We start from the raw sequence: 17,665 nt of genomic DNA, 5'->3' as shown, positions 1-17,665 counted from the left end.
TCAGTAGCAGCTTAACTGTGATTTGAGCTAGTGACTTTCTCATCAGTAGTTCAGCATCCTAACTCAGATATCACTTTTTAGTGGACTAATGTGTGCACATTCGGCCAAATCCTTGATTAGAACTTATGAAGCTCATTAGATTAGTGGATAAACCTATTAATGCTACTGTCTTGAAGGCTTCATGACCTTTTTTTTTTTTTTTTTTTTTGCTCCAGCACAGATCTATCATCTTTATTTCTAAAACTGCTATGGATAAGAAAGAGTGCTGGAAGGTGAAGTTCTGGAATGTGGCTCAAACATATTTCCCTCAAACCAGAGTCGAATGTTGCTATACACTGAGCTGTGAACATACCTGGAGCTGTCGTGACTGGATCGGTCTCTTTAAGGTAAAATAACATGAAATTACACTGCTCAGGCTCCAAAAGTTACAATGTTAAACTCATCCTGGCTTTTCTAAAATCATCCATTTTTATAGTACCTGTAAATTAGAAAACCTTTCTTGGCAGTTCTCCTAAACTAAATCTGTAATTAACTCTTCTTATCTTAGACTGGCTGGACTTCAGTGAGAGATTATCACACTTATGTTTGGGCTCTTGTTCCTGAAGATTACACACCAGGCAAAGACGTAAATGGCAGCATCTCCTTCCACTGTATGTCAGGATGAAGTTGTTACTTGTCAGCTTTACTGTAAACATCTTAATTAAGCTTAAAATTTTTTACCAATTACATCCCTCTAGAAATTACAAGGAAATTATAAAATATGAGGAAATAGAATTAATTTTACAGTTCGTATTTTTAAATTATTTAAATTTGTTTTATTTTTTTTAAAGAATTACTTTTAGTAAAAAAATAATAAATAATGAAAGCAAGTATGATAAGTTTTCATGTTGCATGTGTTTTTTAGGAAATGTTAGAATTTCACAAGAACTTGTACATGTCATGGGTGGGGCTGAAAGGGAGTTAATCCAATAGCAGACTAAGAGCATGCTAAGAGCTTTATTAAAATACAGAAAGATTAAGCATGCAGGCGCAGAAGGAGCAGGGCAGAGATACACTGCTTAAGTGAGTGTGTGGCTGGAATGAATGGGGGAATCCCTGTGACGAGAGACGGGGCAGGGCGATGACGTAGGGGAAATGTCCACAACCCCGGGAGTGGCGCTTGGATAAATTCACTTGGTTACTGGTGTACACAGATACAGGTTAGTCGTAAGCGTTTAGACGGAAACCCCAGGGTGGAGTTTCACCTGGAAGTGCAGGGCTTAGGAGTACTCCCTCTCCTACGGATGCCACCTGGTGTTTTGACCAATGCATTTGGGTATTGCTGATGAAATTCATTGATGAGGGATGGATCCAAAATAAATCTGAATAAAAATCATCTTCTTTCCTCAGGGCCATAACCCCTTCCAATCCACCAGGTATTAAAGGCCTCTGCCTTGTTATCAGACCTTCAAAAACTTGTGCATGGTGAAAGCTTCACCACCATCAGTAATTCAGGGAGGAGGAGCTTTCAGTGGGCATGAGACCAAGAGTTTGATCTGGGACACATGGTAGGAAAAGTTTGTCTGGAGCATTGTTTATGATAGATGGTTGCATAGGTTGATGACTTTGTGATAATGAATGGACTGATGAATCTGGGAGAATGTTGGGAGATGATGACCCTTTTGTCCACTGGGTATGATGGTGCCCTGGAGTGGCACCAGTCGGCCTGTTGTTCGAATTCAGAGACGGCTAGGCAGATCTTCGATTCAGCATTCAGCCATGTTCTTTGGCAACTGCATGTGAAAGCTCGGGCATAGGGAACTGAGACCTCCTCCTCTTGAATGGGGAACAGGAGAGGTTGATACCCGAGGCAACATTGAAAAGGGGCTTGTTGCTGGTCTTATTTCTGGCACAAGAGTGTACTTGTACAAAGCAATGGGTTTCCTTCCTCATAGTGGGTCACCAGAAACATTGTTAACCAAGAGTGTCTTTGCCACCCCCACAAGGCATTGAGGAGGTAATGTGATGGCCTCGAAAGTTTGATCCTGGACTGGGGAGAACTGATGAGAGAGAGCATCCGGGTTTGTTTTTAGAGCCAGGGCAATAGGACAGGAAGAAATTTTAATTATAGAAAATCAGAGACCACCTTGCTTGATGAGAGTTTAGGCATTTGGCTGTCCTGAGGTAGTCCATGTTCTTGTGATCCATCCAGACAAGAAACATTGTGTCTTGGTCCCCTCAAGCCAATGTCTCCACCGCTCCAGCGCAAGTTTTACTGCAATTAGCTTCTGATCTCTTATATTGTAATTCTTCTCTGCAGGGAAGAGTTTGTGATAGAAGAAACAGCATGTGTGCAACTTGTTGTCTTTTGGTGACCTTTGTGATGACACTGCCCCAACTCTAGGATCCAAGGCATCCACCTCAACCACAATCTGAAGGAAAGGATCTGGCTGTAGGAGAATAGGAGTTGAGCTGAATCACACCTTTAGCTCTCGAAATGCCCTGGCTGCTTTTTCAGACTAGAAGAATGGGATCTTGACTGAGGTCATGAAGATGAGAGGAATGGCAAAAGAACTATAGTTACGAATTAACCGCCTGTAGAAAGTAGCAAAGCCAAGGAAGCGCTGGAGGCCTTCATGGGTAATCAGGGCTGGCCAGTCAATAAATGCCTTCAGCTTGGCAGGGTTCTTCGGTTCTCAAGAAGTCTTTGAATCTTGTGTTCCTCTAAGGATCGTGAAAAGATAAAAATATCGTCCAGAGGTAAGGACATTGATGTAGTCTATGACAACATTGTTCACCAGGGCTTGGAGTAACCAGGGCCAGGAGTAGCTTAGTGGTTAAGGCATTGGACTACGGTTCGGAAGATCCCAGGTTCAAACCCCACAACCACCAAGTTGCCACTGTTGGGCCCTTGAGCAAGGCCCTTAACCCTCAACTGCTCGGATGTGTAATGAGATAAAAATGTAAGTCGCTCTGGATAAGAGCGTCTGCCAAATGCCTAAATGTAAATGAATAACGTCGCAGCATTGGATGACACCCCTGTGCCAGGCAGAAGGTTAATCGAACAGTCAAAGGGCTAATAAGAAGCAAGGGAGACAGCCCCGTCCCTTGCTGAATACTGTCTTAAGGTCAGCATAATTGTGCGAAACCACAGCGAGGTCAGGGAACTTCTCTAGCTTGAGTGGGGCAGTGAGCGGACTTCAAGCAAGAGGCTAGGCAAAGGTGGCTCCATCCAAGAATTGCATTGTTTTTTCAATCTATTTGTGGGTTGTGGCAGATAAACCAGGGTCATCCAAGAACTAATCGGGATTGAGTGTTGTCCATGATGAGGAAAGAAATTTCTTCAGAGTGGTTCCCTGATGTCTTTAGGATAAAAGGGAGGGTTCAAGGACTGGCTATTTAAGAAGAACACAGTGGGGTGGAGTGGAAAGCCTCTAGGTGACTGCTCTTGTACCCCTTTTCCACCGCTCTGGTTCCCGTGCCGGTTCCGTGCCGTTCCCAATTTTGGAACCAGTGTCGCGCTTTTTCACAGAAAAAAAATGGTGGAAAGCTTAAAATGAGCACCGAACCGGCCCCTAAAATCTGCTGGTCTAATCGCAAGAACCCATGACGTCACGAGCGTTGGGCGGAGTTATAGGGAGCGTAAAAAAAATGGCAGAGACCCAAAGTCCGTTAATGTGGAGCGCGGACGAAACAAAAGCGCTTTTAGCAATTTGGACATTCGACGAGATTCAGCAGAAATTTAAAAGTGCTTTAAAAAAAAGTGTATGAGGAAATAAAAGAAGAACTAATAGTCCGACCAAATAGTGAATAAGCTAGTTGTCTATGTCGCTCTCTTTCAGCGGTTATAACAACCCTCCAGTGTGCCTAGATTCACTTGTGGGGCTTGGCTTTTAGTGGGCACTCGTGGTCAAACCTATCTATGTTAAACCTGCCCATGTAGAGGCATGCCCCTGCCTGAACCCGATGTTGCCACTCTTTCAGTAAAATTCAGGTTTGATCAATCTGCATGTCATCAGTTGGAAAGCAGTTGTCTGAGTCAGAAAAGGTGCTGTATTTAAATTGGGTTGGTTAGTGGTGCGGCGTCTTTGTCTGAGGTGTTCTCAGAATCCACCAGCCCTGCTAGATCCATTAGGCTGTTTAAGTCTCCAAGGAGTTGCTGAAGAATTAGTTCTCCCTGTGAAGAGGCTGATAATATAAGCCACCTTGGAGTGTTCAGTGGGAAAGGTTGAGGGTTGGAGCTCAAGTAACAGAGAACAATGTAACAGGAAGGGGTGACAGGTTCCAGGTTCACTGTTGTGTGGTTGAGGGTTGGGCAGATGGGGTTAGTGCAAGCTGGGTGTATGTCAGAGTTGGCAGAGGTTTTGATGGTGAGAATTTATGAGGGCTTCTTGTTAGGCAACAATTTGACAGAATTTGACGTCAGAATGGGTATTAGACCTGAGCTGGAGCTTAGTTTGGAGGCTTGGGCTGGGTGAAATGTGTCTGCTGGGTTTATCATTGCTGCAGTATGCTGTCACGGTTGGGGCTGAATGGGAGTAAACCCAATAGCAGACAAACAGTTGTTCTAAAAGCAAAAATCTTTCAGAGATCAATTGAGAATCTAAGGGAGCGGAGACGAACGGGAAATCCGATGAATAGTCAAGGTCGATAACGAATCAAGGGTAAACTGAATATTACTAGGAAAGAAACACAAGTCACACAAACAAGATACTGACTGATGAGACTGATCTTCTCAGCCTGCTTATAAAGTCCCGATATAATTACTAATTAGGTACAGGTGTGTGGAGAGCGCGCAGAAAGAAATGACAGGGAGTTATGACCTGGAAGTGCTTGGTTGATCTGGCTGGCTCGTGATAGTACAGTAATTCAACAATTAATTATTTAAAAAAGGCTTACAAATGTATTATTACATCTTACACATGTAATAAATAACTAAATTAATAAATTGATAAATGAATACGTAAATGAGTACATAAATTAAAATCAAGTAGGACCAATCAGCATTATGAAAAGGTTAGGCATTTGTGGCACAGGTCCAGGTGAGCATTAGCGCTAACAGTTAGCATGGTGAAATGCAAATAATATATTGCTAACTTGAAAAAGTTCTACGTTGTGTTATTTTTTAAACTCATGTTATTTTGCTCCAGTAGTTTCTTTTAAATATAATATGTAACCCATTTTTACATGTGATCATAATTTTCTATTACTTTATAACTTTGAATTTTTAAACATGAATTTTACAAACAAATTAAACAAAGACACATCTTTTTCTCACTTTCAGCCTCTTACCTACCGAGCCCTGGGCCAAGCACATACCAGTTTGTGTATGTGGATGAGCTGGGTAAAATTTGTTCAATGAGTCCTCAGTTCACCTTCAGTGCTCCAAAACCTCTGGATGAACTAGTGACTTTAGAGGAGGAGAAAAATGGAGAAGAAGAATATGAAGGAAGTGACTTACTGCTTGTTGTGCCAAGAGCTCAGATACTGCAGGTCAGAAACAAAGACAAAATAAAAAATGTAGATCAAGTTAGTATTCTTATTTAGTAGATACCTTTACTCTTAGCTAGTTAAATTACCACATACTAATAAAAAAAAACACTAGTGCATAATGCAGTCATATTATAAACATTTTAAGATGCTGTATATATGATAAAGGATAACTTAATGTCATCTTTAAAAAAAAAAAAAAAAAAAAAAAAAACTTTCTTGTTTAGACCACACCATTTATAGCTGACTGCAGATACAGATGTATTATGGGTACTAAACATATACTGATCATGTCATGTGTAAACCTGAAAACAATTGCTTTCTATCCATCTAAAAATTAAACGTCCTGTGCTTATTATATCATCTGTATTTCTTTATGAAGTGTTTATCCAGTTTGTAGTAAAAATATAACAGCTATATTGCTAAGCTAGTTTTTTTCCAGCCGCAGCCTAAAGAAAACTAATATATTCCAAATTTTTCCCAAACAGAGCCATCTGGAAGTGTGTCAGAAAGAACTTATGTTGTTACAGAATAAATTCAGAGCATCCAGCATGGAACTGGAAAAATACAAAGAGAAAAATGAGACAGAGAGGAAGGACTTTGAAGCAGAACGAGTCAATATGAGGAATGAGATAAAAGACTTAGGAGAGCGACTGAGATGCAGCATGGAGACGATTGAAAGAATGGAGGAGAAACAAAAGGTGATTGGTCAGAAGGTGTTGATTTATGTTCTATAACAGCAGCTTTGACAGAAGTGCAGATGCAATATATAATCTTGTCTGCTGCGTAATAGAAGCTTATTTATTTACCTCCTAAACAAAATGCAAATAGTAGTTGTAGATATTTTGTAAGGTGATGTTTAAGTAACAGGTACGAAGGAATCTTCAGTGTGGTCACTTGGTAACAGTCTGGGGTAGCTGTACGAGTACATTTTTGTACCTTTTTTTTTTTTTTTTTAGGTCTGAGAAGTGATTCTTTGCAGTTTTTTGGTAACATGACAAGCTGTTGGGTTTGTATGTCTTGTTAAGTTCAAGGGAGACAAAAATGGCTGGTAATGGAAGGACAGGTTAATAGCTGCTATAACTCAAGTGACAACAGCAACTACCTTGTTTCCTGCATGCTTTTCAACATAAAATGTAAATTTAAATGGGTAAAAAATCTGGAATCGTTTGTCAATTTCTGTGGTTTAAGAGGAATAAAGACTCGGTGTGCTGTTATAAGAAAGTAATCAATGTGGGCGCAGGAATTCTGCTTTATCACTCATCATTTTGTGGTATTTTGCTGCATTTCTTTTGTTCTTAGAATGTATTAAAGTCTCATGAAAACATTTTAGAGGAGGTTAGCAGCTTGTTAACAGAAAGAGCTGAAAATCACCAACAAATCAAAGGTCTGGAGGAGGATGTGAGCAGCTTAATGCAACAGAAACAAGACACTGAGGCTGAGTTGGAGAGGTAAGTTAAAGCACTTTTACATAAAGGATTCTTCAGAAGGTTATTTGTTCATTGTTATGTGGTGCATTATGGAGAGTTGTGTGTAAGAGCCCTAACGCAGGGCTTTAGAGGGGGTTAATGAAATAGGAGTATATGAGAGTGCTTATGATACGCTCGGGAAGACCTTTCAGTTTGGAGATGACGTAGGATTGTTAATTAGAAACTCAAAAGAAAATTAAAGGAAACTAAAAACACAAAATAAACAGAGCCCCCCTGTCTTCGCGAGAACAAACAGAGCTCTGGTAACTAAAAATAAAAACTATATCCTAAAAATAGAGCAACCAATGCAACTATGGATTTAAAATGTCAGGAAAAAAAATATTATAGCTGCTGTTGGAGCCTTTTTCCTTGTCGAAGAAGAGACCAGGAGGCGTTAGGATATCTTTCAAGCAGAAGTTACTCTTTATTGACAACTCGTTGTGCGTCGCTGAAGTCATCCAAGTCGGACTATAGCTCAGCACTGTAGAGTGTATACCTTTCAAGGGGGCTGGATACATAAAGACGGAGACATTTTAAGCAAAGCATGAAAATGCAGTATAGGAATCAGTATCTAAGAATGTCACCATCTTTACCTCAAAATGTAAAACCCAATGTACATACAGATCTGGCCATTAAGAACGCACGTTTCGAGAAAAGAGAACCCAGCGAGGGCTGCGCGCGGCAAGCTGTAAAAATGCCCTTCATTACCTGTAGGGGGCAGTTGTGTCTTAGTCTGAAGTATTGTGTGTCTACTGAAGCCGAAAATCTCTCTTAGGTGCCCATTGACAGCAAGCGACAGAGCTCATGAACGTGTCGAACTCAAACTGTAAATACTGATATGTATTTATTCTTCATTTTCTTCTCTTATATAATGATAATACTTCTTTAACTGCGCTTTCTTCATTCAGTATTATTATTGTTACTAGTAGTAGTAGTAGTAGTGCTCAGAATTTATTATTATTGTTATTATTTTTATTATTATTGTAACAACAAGAATACAAAAATGTATGATATGTTAGCCTAAAACATTATTGTTTTATTGTGTATATGTTGTGTCACAAACACACACACAAACTTTCCGTGCACACACACACAATCATTCCATGCAGAAACACATATTTCTCATTCACTGCAAAAGTAGTTAAATATGCTTATACTGTAGATACGTAGGTTACATTTTAAAAGTACAATTGCAAGTAAATTATAATATGAATAAAACAGTATTATACACAAATATATGATATGGTTGTATATATGCAATGAAAAGCTATTTACACACGAGTGCTCAAATGTAAAGAAAACGCAATTATTAATGTATTGTGTATATTTAACTTCATTCAGCTGTTTAAGTTATATGAAAAATAACGTGCCTACCACTATTATTTTCTGTTCAAATTTAAAGATGCCCGCGCGTGTGTGCAAAAAGACGAAGTACAACAAAGAATACAAAAGTGTATAATCTTTAATAAAATTAGCCTAATGCAAGATTGTTTCCAATGCTGAAGCAAACATGATTTTGTTTTAGTCTATTCGTTGAATACAAAGCGACAGCGTGCTTCGAGGTGACACCCACAGAACCCCGAGTTACTGTAATCCCTCTTCTCACCTTTCATTCACGATAGGTGTGAAGTTATTAAACCGGTTTCGCTGATGGGGGAATTCGCAGAATTAAGGGGTTTAAAACAATTTAACAAGACCGAGCAGACCTACATGAAAGGTGAGAAGAGGGATTACAGTATACTGTACAACATGCGTTTATCAGCCTTTTGATAAAAATGCTGCCTTTTGTAAAGTAAAAGTACTTTACAAAAGACGAACAGCTTTATTTCAGTCATAAATTCACAATCACATCACAATTTATCTATTATTTCCAGCCGTGGTAAAATAATAGATGCAATAAATAGCCCGAATCACTTTGTGTTCATAAAATAATATTTACTTATATATATATATATATATATATATATATAAGTAAATATTATTTTATGCAACTTGTTACTGCAACTTGTATTCAGTCTGATGATGTCGACACATTTTTATGTTTTAAATAAGATATGTTAGCATATTCATGAATCAGGACATTTGCATAGTTACCACTATCAGGTAGCTTACTATCAGGAAATTAATTTAATTTTAAGACCATTAAAACCAAGGCATTGCCATGTCCTTCATTGTTTTGTCCCTGTTAAGACATTACAAAAACTATATAAGAAACTTTTAAAGCACGATTTTGGGCATCTTAGTTCATCATTATGAAAATATGAAGCACATATACACACATTCATTATGAAAGATCTGTTGTAAAACAAAATAAAATTCATGTTTGCTTCAGCATTGGAAAAAATATTGTTTTAGGCTAACTAATTATCCCTAATTCTTTATTGTACGTGGTCCGGCTTTTAGATCTTTCCATGCGCCATTTGGCGGATATTCAGTGAAGCACAACGCATTTATTTAAATCCCCGAATGTTGCTTGTGGCAAGTCGCGGCACCCTGTGAGTCAAATTGCAGCATCTCGCACATTCTTAATGGCCACATCTGTACTGTAACATTTTCAGTTATTTTCAGTTACATCGGAACTTAAATTTTTACATTTTATAAATTTTTAAGTCACCACTGCTGAGAAAAAAAAAATCCTAATGAACTTGTCTTTCCTTTCCATATTTAACTAGCTGCTGTCAGCTGTGAATTTAGAACAGTGACTGGGCTGGAACTGTGCCAGGGATTTAGCAGACAGAAGGCCCAGTGTGACTTGGCTGTGACTGAGCCATGAACAGGACTTGTCCTGTGATCTATACTAAAACATAGCATATTAACTTGGCTGGAATTTGGGAGAGAAGTGGTACTGCAACTTGGCATAGCAGTTGGGCTAGGTCTTAGTGAGGGCTGTGACTTTGGACTGAAATGGCCTCATCGTGGGCTCCTGGCGGGACCCTGAGTTGAATTAAAAATTAAGCATAGAGAGAGAAAATGACTTTAGGGGAAGCTTGACAGATAAGCAAAATCCTCAAATCTGGGAGGAGGTCTGAGTACAACATTCAAAAGGCAGTCAGCTGGGTGGTAGAAGATTCTTAAAGTCTAGTAGTGATAAAGGCACAACAAATCAACAAATCCAAATTGCGAAAGCGAGAGAGGAAAAAACGAGAAATCGGACGAACTCGATAATGTGAAGGGAAGGGAAGGGTTAATCCGTCGCATTGAGGATGGAAGGAGAAGTCGAACGGCCCATGGGTTGATTATTTTGGTCACAGTGAAGGGGCCAATAAAGTGGGATGAGAGTTTGTGTGAGAGTGTTCTCAGAGGGATGTCCCTGCTAGGAACCATGACTCAATTCCCTACATGGTACCTGGAGGCTTCGGTGCGACGGTGGTCAGCATGCCTCTTATATGACCTGGTGGATTGTAGCAGGGCGGACAAAATCCTCTACCTCCTCTTCTTGGTTGGGAACAGTGGTGGCTGGTAGCCCAAACAGCACTAAAACGGAGACAGCCCTGTAAAGCGGATGGTAGGGAGTGGGCGTACTCCACCCACGGTAGGAACTTCCAAGTGGTAGCGTCACGAGTGGTCATGCACCAGAGGGCAACCTTCAGTGCCTGGTTACCAATTTTCAGGAAGGTATGAAGCTTTGTTGGTTTACTTGCATTACTTTGCTTGCCTCCAGCAAAGGGAATCACAGCATTGCTGATTGGTTGGTGTGCTATAGTTGGGATAATGTCTTTCGGGGTTGCACTTCGGTGACACATTTGTTGCTTGGTTAACGATGGTGGCGCACTGGAACTTCTGAGGGTTTCTTCGCTGCAAGACTTTGGAGTTCTGGAACAAAGTTTTGTTAAGAGTACACTTGGAGTGGGGTAAACTGTGGGCCTTGATCTAAAACAATGTCAGTGAGGAGGCCATGAAGACGGAAAACGTGGAGAATCAGTTGCTCTGCCTTCTCCTTGGTGGAGGGAAGCTTGCGGAGCAGAACTAGGCGGGAAAGTGTTCCATGCATGTTGCAGATGGAGTAGTGTGTGACCATATCAGAACCGATTTTAACAGGGACAAAACTAGGTTTGGACTGAGACCAAGTTTAGATTGAGACCGGGATTGGGAGGCCGCCTCATCAACTCTTGTAGTAGCAGAAGCTCTTAGACTAAGACCTGGTGTGAGAGGCCACCTTGTCTCGCTTCCCACACGGAAAAAACCTATATAAAACATATATGTTTTAATATAGGTTTGATATAGGTTTTTAATATATGTGACGTATATAAAATTGGCCGTTTTCCTATATTATATGTACATATATGTACATATATGCGTACATATATGCGTGCGTGCATATATGTACCTATAGACATATATGTGACATATATAAAATTGGCCGTTTTCCTATATTATATGTACATATATGTGTACATATATACGTGCATATATGTACCTATGTGCATATATATGCACCTATATTTTTACCTAGATATTAGTAAAATTATTAAAATCTATAGCTGTTAGACAACATAAATAAAAGCCCAAAATGTAGAAATTTTATTTTTTTATTTTTTTAAGAACAATCAAATAGTAAAAGAACAAAAATAAGACAAAAAACTCAACAGGAAGAAAACATATATATATTTTGAGGACCTTCTCAGCTTCGTGAGCTTTGAATTGATAGATGTGCCTGTCTGCCCTCGGGTGGCTGCCGGCCACTTCTTCAATGTAGCATCTAGAAAAGACAAAAATAATAAGACAGTATAATAATAATAAATGATTATTTATTAAAACGTTTATAAACATCTGTAAACTCCATAAGGCATTAGCTTAGCCACCGGGAAATATCATGTTTGTGCTACATGCAGAAAGGCAGCATGTTAGCATGATTTACCTAAACTATGTAAATGGCATTGAAAGCCAATGTGTCACACAAGCTGACAAGAGCTAGCTGAAGTGAGGAAAATATTTACTAATATTAGTTTAATATTATCAGAATAAGAGTTATATAAGACTTAATAACTTACCCAGTGTGTCCTCCTGGATTCTCTCTTCAAAATGCTCCCCGTTCGTCGTCAGGGCCACACAGTCTTCTTCTGAGGTAAATGTAAACTCCTCCCACTTTCCAGAACATTCTGAAGAGTTTCCTTGTCCGGGGGCGTGGCCTAGTATGTAAATTAGGCGGACTGATTTCCGTGTGATTGGCGTGTGGGCGTGTCCTCGGGTCATTAGCAGATAATGCGACAGAAATTCTAAAATGTGTTTTTTATTTAGTTAGTTCTTAGTTATTGCCTTGATAATAGAAAATATAAGCGCATCATGTATGACAATTGCCAAAGTGAGATATGAGCTAAAATGACCAGATCCTGCCATGAGCTATATAGGAGACATATCTTGTATGTACATATAGGGCTTATATGTGGATATAAAGAAGCAATACAGAAGACCTATATGGCCTGTATATGCACATATATGCACCTCAATTTTGCCTATATGCAGCATATATATTATCATATATATGTATATATACTGCATATAGGCTTCATGTATGCGCATATATCCCCATATAGGTGAGGATAAATGCGCATATATACTGCATATAGGCCTTCATATATGCGCATATATCCTCATATAGGTCAGGATATATGTGCATATATACTGCATATAGGTGAAGATATATGCGCATATATCCTCATATAGGTGAGGATATATGTGCATATATACTGCATATAGGTGAAGATATATGTGCATATATCCTCATATAGGTGAGGATATATGCGCATAAATACTGCATATAGGCCTTCATATATGCGCATATATCCTCATATAGGTCAGGATATATGTGCATATATACTTCATATAGAAGAAGATATATGCGCATATATCCTCATATAGGTGAAGATATATGTGCATATATCCTGCATATAGGTGAAGATATATGTGCATATATCCTCATATAGGTGAGGATATATGTGCATATATACTGCATATAGGTTTCATATATGCGCATATATCCTCATATAGGTTCTTTCCATGTGGGTTTGCAGAACATTTGTTCTGTGTTTGCCAGTTTGATCTCAACAGGCAGGGGGAACGCCATGCGCATTTTGAAGATTACCAGATTGGCCTCCACAGTGCACTGAGAAGGGAGTTTGTTCCAGAGCAAAGCGGTGTTATCAGCCTTTCACAATTTTGGGTGCTGCCCTGTAGACCCTACTCTAAACCCCCTAGCACTCTGAATCATCGGACATTTGTTGGAGTGCATTGAAGGAGCCGTCCTGTCAGTATCACCATGGACATCCTGGCACTCTGTCACACTATTAATTAATAACTGGATATAAGCAAATAAAGAGAATCCAAACACAAATTAGAACTCGACAAACTCCAGCTCCAAACTCCAAAAGCTTCTCTATTTCTTTTAACATACAATGTTTATATCAGACTTTATATTAAAACACTTTCATTCTTGTAAAATTGCGTATTCATCTTTACATAGTTTTAATATCTAGAGAGGAAACTGATTTTGCCAAAAGTGCTTGGATAAGAGTTTAGCCATGACACTGTATAAGATCTGTGTGCAGGTGGCAAGAGAGAGTAAAAAAGTTGAAGACACAAAGGAAGGATGAGGAAGACGAGAGGAGGAATTTACAGGTGACAGTGAAGCGTTTTTTAAACAACCATTTGTTTGTATTTTCTTTAAAAAAAATAATTTTCTTCCACATCAGATGGAGGGTAAACACTGTCGTGACGAACTTCGGGTTCTTCAGGAGCATCTGGAGAACAGTGAGCGCAATTCGGAGACATTACGGCGGGACCTAAGTGAACTTGGAGCCCTGCAGAGCCAGAACCAGGCAGAGCTTCACCAGATCCGATTGCAGGCTGCTCAAACCATGCTGCAGCTTTCACAGGTCAACTTCAATTTCCGAGAAGGACAGGCAGCATGGGCAAAAGAACGAGAGAACCTGAGGAAAAATGCTGACGTAAGAAAATGAGACAGTATTTCAGAAGAAAAGTTACTGTCATTTTTTGTCACTGTTTTTATGTAATCATTTAAAGTTTTTTTTATTATTATTTTTTTCTGTTTGCTGTATTTTAAGGTGTTTAATAAAATATTATTTACTAAATATGATTGACATTGTTGCACCTAATTTTAGCTTTGACTGTTAAATTAGAAAATGATTTCTTCTGTACCATTATATTTAGAATTATTATACATTTCTGTTCTTTTAACATAACAGCTTGATAAGGAACGAGTCCAAAAATTAAGTCATGAGCTCCAAAAGAAGGAAGAATGGCTCCAGGAAGAACGTACAGAGCGAGAGAAGCTGGAGCTGGAGCTTGGAAATGAGAAAGCATGCAACCGAGTAAACAAATCTATGTGTATGAGAGAAAGAGTGTGTTTGTGTGAGAGAGAGAGAGAGAGAGAGAGAGACTATAAACATTCATCCCTGTATTCAACACACAGCTGGGTCATGTTTCAGGTTTTGGAATGCGCATGATCTTCACTTTTGTGTAATAGAGATCTGCTACTGTTGACCTCAGGAACGTAGCTCTCTAGGAGGACCATGTCCTTCCTGCAGCAGCTATTAATAAAGAGAAGACAGAAAAAAAAAGAACTCATGTATGGAGGAGAAAGCAAAAGGAAGGAACATTGGGATAAAGTAAAAGAATAAGATAAAAGAAACAAAGAAAGATGAAAAACAGAATTAAAGGGAGGAAAAATGGATGAAATCAAAAAGAAAGAAACTAGAAAGAAAAAAAAATAACAAAAGTGAGAAATCAAGAAAGCAGAAAAAAGAAAGACATAAGAAGGGCATAAGTTGGGAGAAAGAATATGAAGAAAAAAGATTTAGAAAATAAAGAGAAAGTTAGAAAACTAAAAAAAAAAAAAAAAGTTTGATGATAGAAAAATTGTCACAATAAGGAATAAAGAGAAAAGGGAGCGAAGAGAAGTATTTGAAAATGTGTGGAGATAATAAGCGTGTGTGTGTGTGTGTGTGTGTGTGTGCATCCAAGCCATTGATTGCTCTGCTGAATTCAGACTGACTCATTACATGTAATATTTCTTTAAAACGTATTAAAAATATTGACAGATTTTCATAAAGAAAATATCCTTGGCCTTGATGTTGCTGTGTGTTGTGTTTTGCTCAGGAGCTTCGTGCGAGTCTCAGAGCCCTGCAGAAGGAACGAGAACAGCAGCACCTGGAGAAACAGGTATTGATTGCTAATGGTTTCATGTTTTTACTGAGCGCACATTCAGTCTGATGGTGTGTTTATTCACGGACAGGAGCTCCTGGATCATATCCGTGTTTTTCGGCTGCACATGGAGAGCGAACAGGATACTGCCTGGAATAAATCTGATTCTAGCAGCAAGATTGTGGGTCAGTGCAAAATCTCAATTTATACCACAGAAGAAATAAATGTAACTTTCCTATATTAGTAAAAAGATTTTTACTATTGAGAAAAAAATAAATCAGAAGGTGTTTAATATATTTACAAGCAGAACCTCAACATATGTCACAACATATAAAAATGTATATAATTATATATATAAAAAAAAACGCAATAGGATAAAAAGTGAGATAAATCATAAGTAATTGAGACCCAAGCACTATGGGCTTTTTAGGGGTCTTAACATGCTCAAAAACTCTTGAAAATTGGCATACAGGTTGGAATCTGTTGCCATTCGGATGCCTGAGAGTCTGCCACACCCGGGGCCCTCAGGGGCCCCTTACACGAGATTTTGCTGCGTAGCTCATACACACTTGCATGTATGCACGCAAACCCTGGTATACATTTAGTGCTCATTGAGCTGAATAACTTTTGCATTGCAAGTCAATTATTTTGGGTCATTCGCAAAACGCACCCAATGGATTTTAATATACTTCTCCTAGGTGATTTATGTTACCGCCAACAAACCGGGCCTATGAGATCTCACTACATTAAGAAAGCAAAACTGGTTGATTTCTTAAACTGGTCAGCTGTGACAATGCCTTAAACGTACGCTGAAAAGTTTTCAGTGACATCACGTTCATTGACATCACATTGAGTAACATCACAGTGTGATGTTTTTTTTTTCCAGCTTCCTCTGCTTTTTGGATGTCTTAGCATAAAATTCTCCTATTCTACACATTCACACATCACAAATGTTTACACTCACACACTCACATCTCTCTCTTACACACATACACACACACATGCACACACAAACACACTCATAGATCACACACATACACATACACAACATTCACATAGGCATACACACACACACATACACACACACACACACACATCACACACACATCATACATGTAAACACACAGACTCACACTAACACTCATATGTCACACTCACATGTCACACACACATCTGGGGCTTAAAGATTAAGATCAAACAATTTTTAACATTATACAAAGATAACCCAAGTAAACAGTGCGCAAGCTGTTTGCTCTACCCGGACGGCGATGGCTTTTGGGAGATCTTAACATGCTCAAAAACACACAGATTGTGTGGTGCACCCGAGGTGGCGATATTGAGTAACCTCACGTCAGTTACACATTACATGTGATGCTTTTTTTTTTCAGCATCTGGAGCTTTTTGGAAGTGTAAACTTAAATTATGTTTGATATAGTGCAACTATATTTTAAATTATTTTTTAATTTCAACTTCTTTACAATTTATCCTTTTAACCAATAAAATGTCAATGATGTTCTTTACAAATTCCTCACATTGCCACATTATAAACAGTGTTGGGGGATGTTACTTTTTAAAGTAACTAATTACATTACAAAATTACTGTCATTAAAATGTAATCAGTTACATTACAGCCTTACTTTCTGAAAAGTAACTAGTTAGAGTACTTTTCCATTGCAGAAAATTAAAAACTCCTTTGTGATTTCTCATGCATGTTGTTTTAGTCAAGTCCATTATAATTATTCTACCTTTATCACTCAGTGAAGTATGGCCCATAATCTGTTAACTACCAATACCCCTATCTTATTTACGGGGTTTCGCACGGTGGCCATAAGTACGGTTTATCATGATTCACCGCGAGTTTTGTCGCTGTGATTAGATACCCATCCTCCCGCATGCATCGGCCCTCGCATAGTTAAACTGCATAGGTGAGATAGGGGTATAACAGCAGGAATAACAGAGGGGTGCGGGTTATTGGGGACCGGGCTTGTAGGACGGCTTTCACACACACACACACACACACACACACACACACACACACACTAACAGATTGGGAATGACTGCTGTCTGGCTCACTGATAACATCAATTGTCTGAGTAACAGATTAAATTTTTGAAAAAAATAACTAAATAACTGTATACTTAAATGGCGGACCTAACGCGTTAGATTACTCGTTACATCAAAAAAGTAGTCCAAGTTACTTTGTAACACGTTACACCCAACACTGGTTATAAAACATTATGTTTAATAGAGTAGCATGAATCAAGGATTAAAATTGTAGGAAAACAATAAAGTAGTAAAGTAAAGAAATTAAGAAAGGTTAAGTAAAGAAATCAAAAAACAAAAAAAGGAAATAAAAAAGAAAGAAATGTTAAATAAAGGAAACTTAAAGTGAAAAGGGGAAAAACAAAAAAGCATGAATATCAAATAAAAAAAGGAATTAAGTAAGAAAAAAAGAAAAGAAAAGAAGGTTATTTTAAAGAAAAGATCTTAGTACACTTTTTAAATAGATAAAATATTTAGTTTAGTTTAGTTTATTTATATAGCACATTTAAAGAACAACCATAGTT

The 17,665-nt window shown here is 38.5% G+C and overlaps 1 protein-coding gene across 3 annotated transcripts in view; it reads left to right on the top strand.

The window, feature by feature from the left end:
• The window catches only part of calcoco1b (calcium binding and coiled-coil domain 1b), a 28,677-nt gene that overhangs the window by 1,452 nt on the left and 9,560 nt on the right, over window positions 1-17,665 (top strand). Inside the window, exons 2-11 of one of the 3 annotated variants that reach the window (XM_053484342.1) lie at window positions 221-386; window positions 548-650; window positions 5,264-5,472; window positions 5,958-6,170; window positions 6,772-6,920; window positions 13,472-13,553; window positions 13,628-13,882; window positions 14,141-14,266; window positions 15,054-15,116; window positions 15,190-15,283. In XM_053484342.1, the coding sequence (XP_053340317.1) occupies window positions 249-386; window positions 548-650; window positions 5,264-5,472; window positions 5,958-6,170; window positions 6,772-6,920; window positions 13,472-13,553; window positions 13,628-13,882; window positions 14,141-14,266; window positions 15,054-15,116; window positions 15,190-15,283 (1,432 nt within the window). In that variant the 5' untranslated portion in view covers window positions 221-248. Of the gene's footprint in view, window positions 1-215; window positions 387-547; window positions 651-5,263; window positions 5,473-5,957; window positions 6,171-6,771; window positions 6,921-13,471; window positions 13,554-13,627; window positions 13,883-14,140; window positions 14,267-15,053; window positions 15,117-15,189; window positions 15,284-17,665 lie in introns of all 3 variants that reach the window. The other 2 variants (XM_053484343.1, XM_053484341.1) reach the window with 2 other exon arrangements.

This window comes from Clarias gariepinus, chromosome 23 (assembly GCF_024256425.1).
Source record: "Clarias gariepinus isolate MV-2021 ecotype Netherlands chromosome 23, CGAR_prim_01v2, whole genome shotgun sequence".
NCBI lineage: Eukaryota > Metazoa > Chordata > Actinopteri > Siluriformes > Clariidae > Clarias > Clarias gariepinus.
The sequence above is the reverse complement of the archived record's forward strand: the minus strand, read 5'-3'. Positions and strand labels throughout refer to the sequence as shown.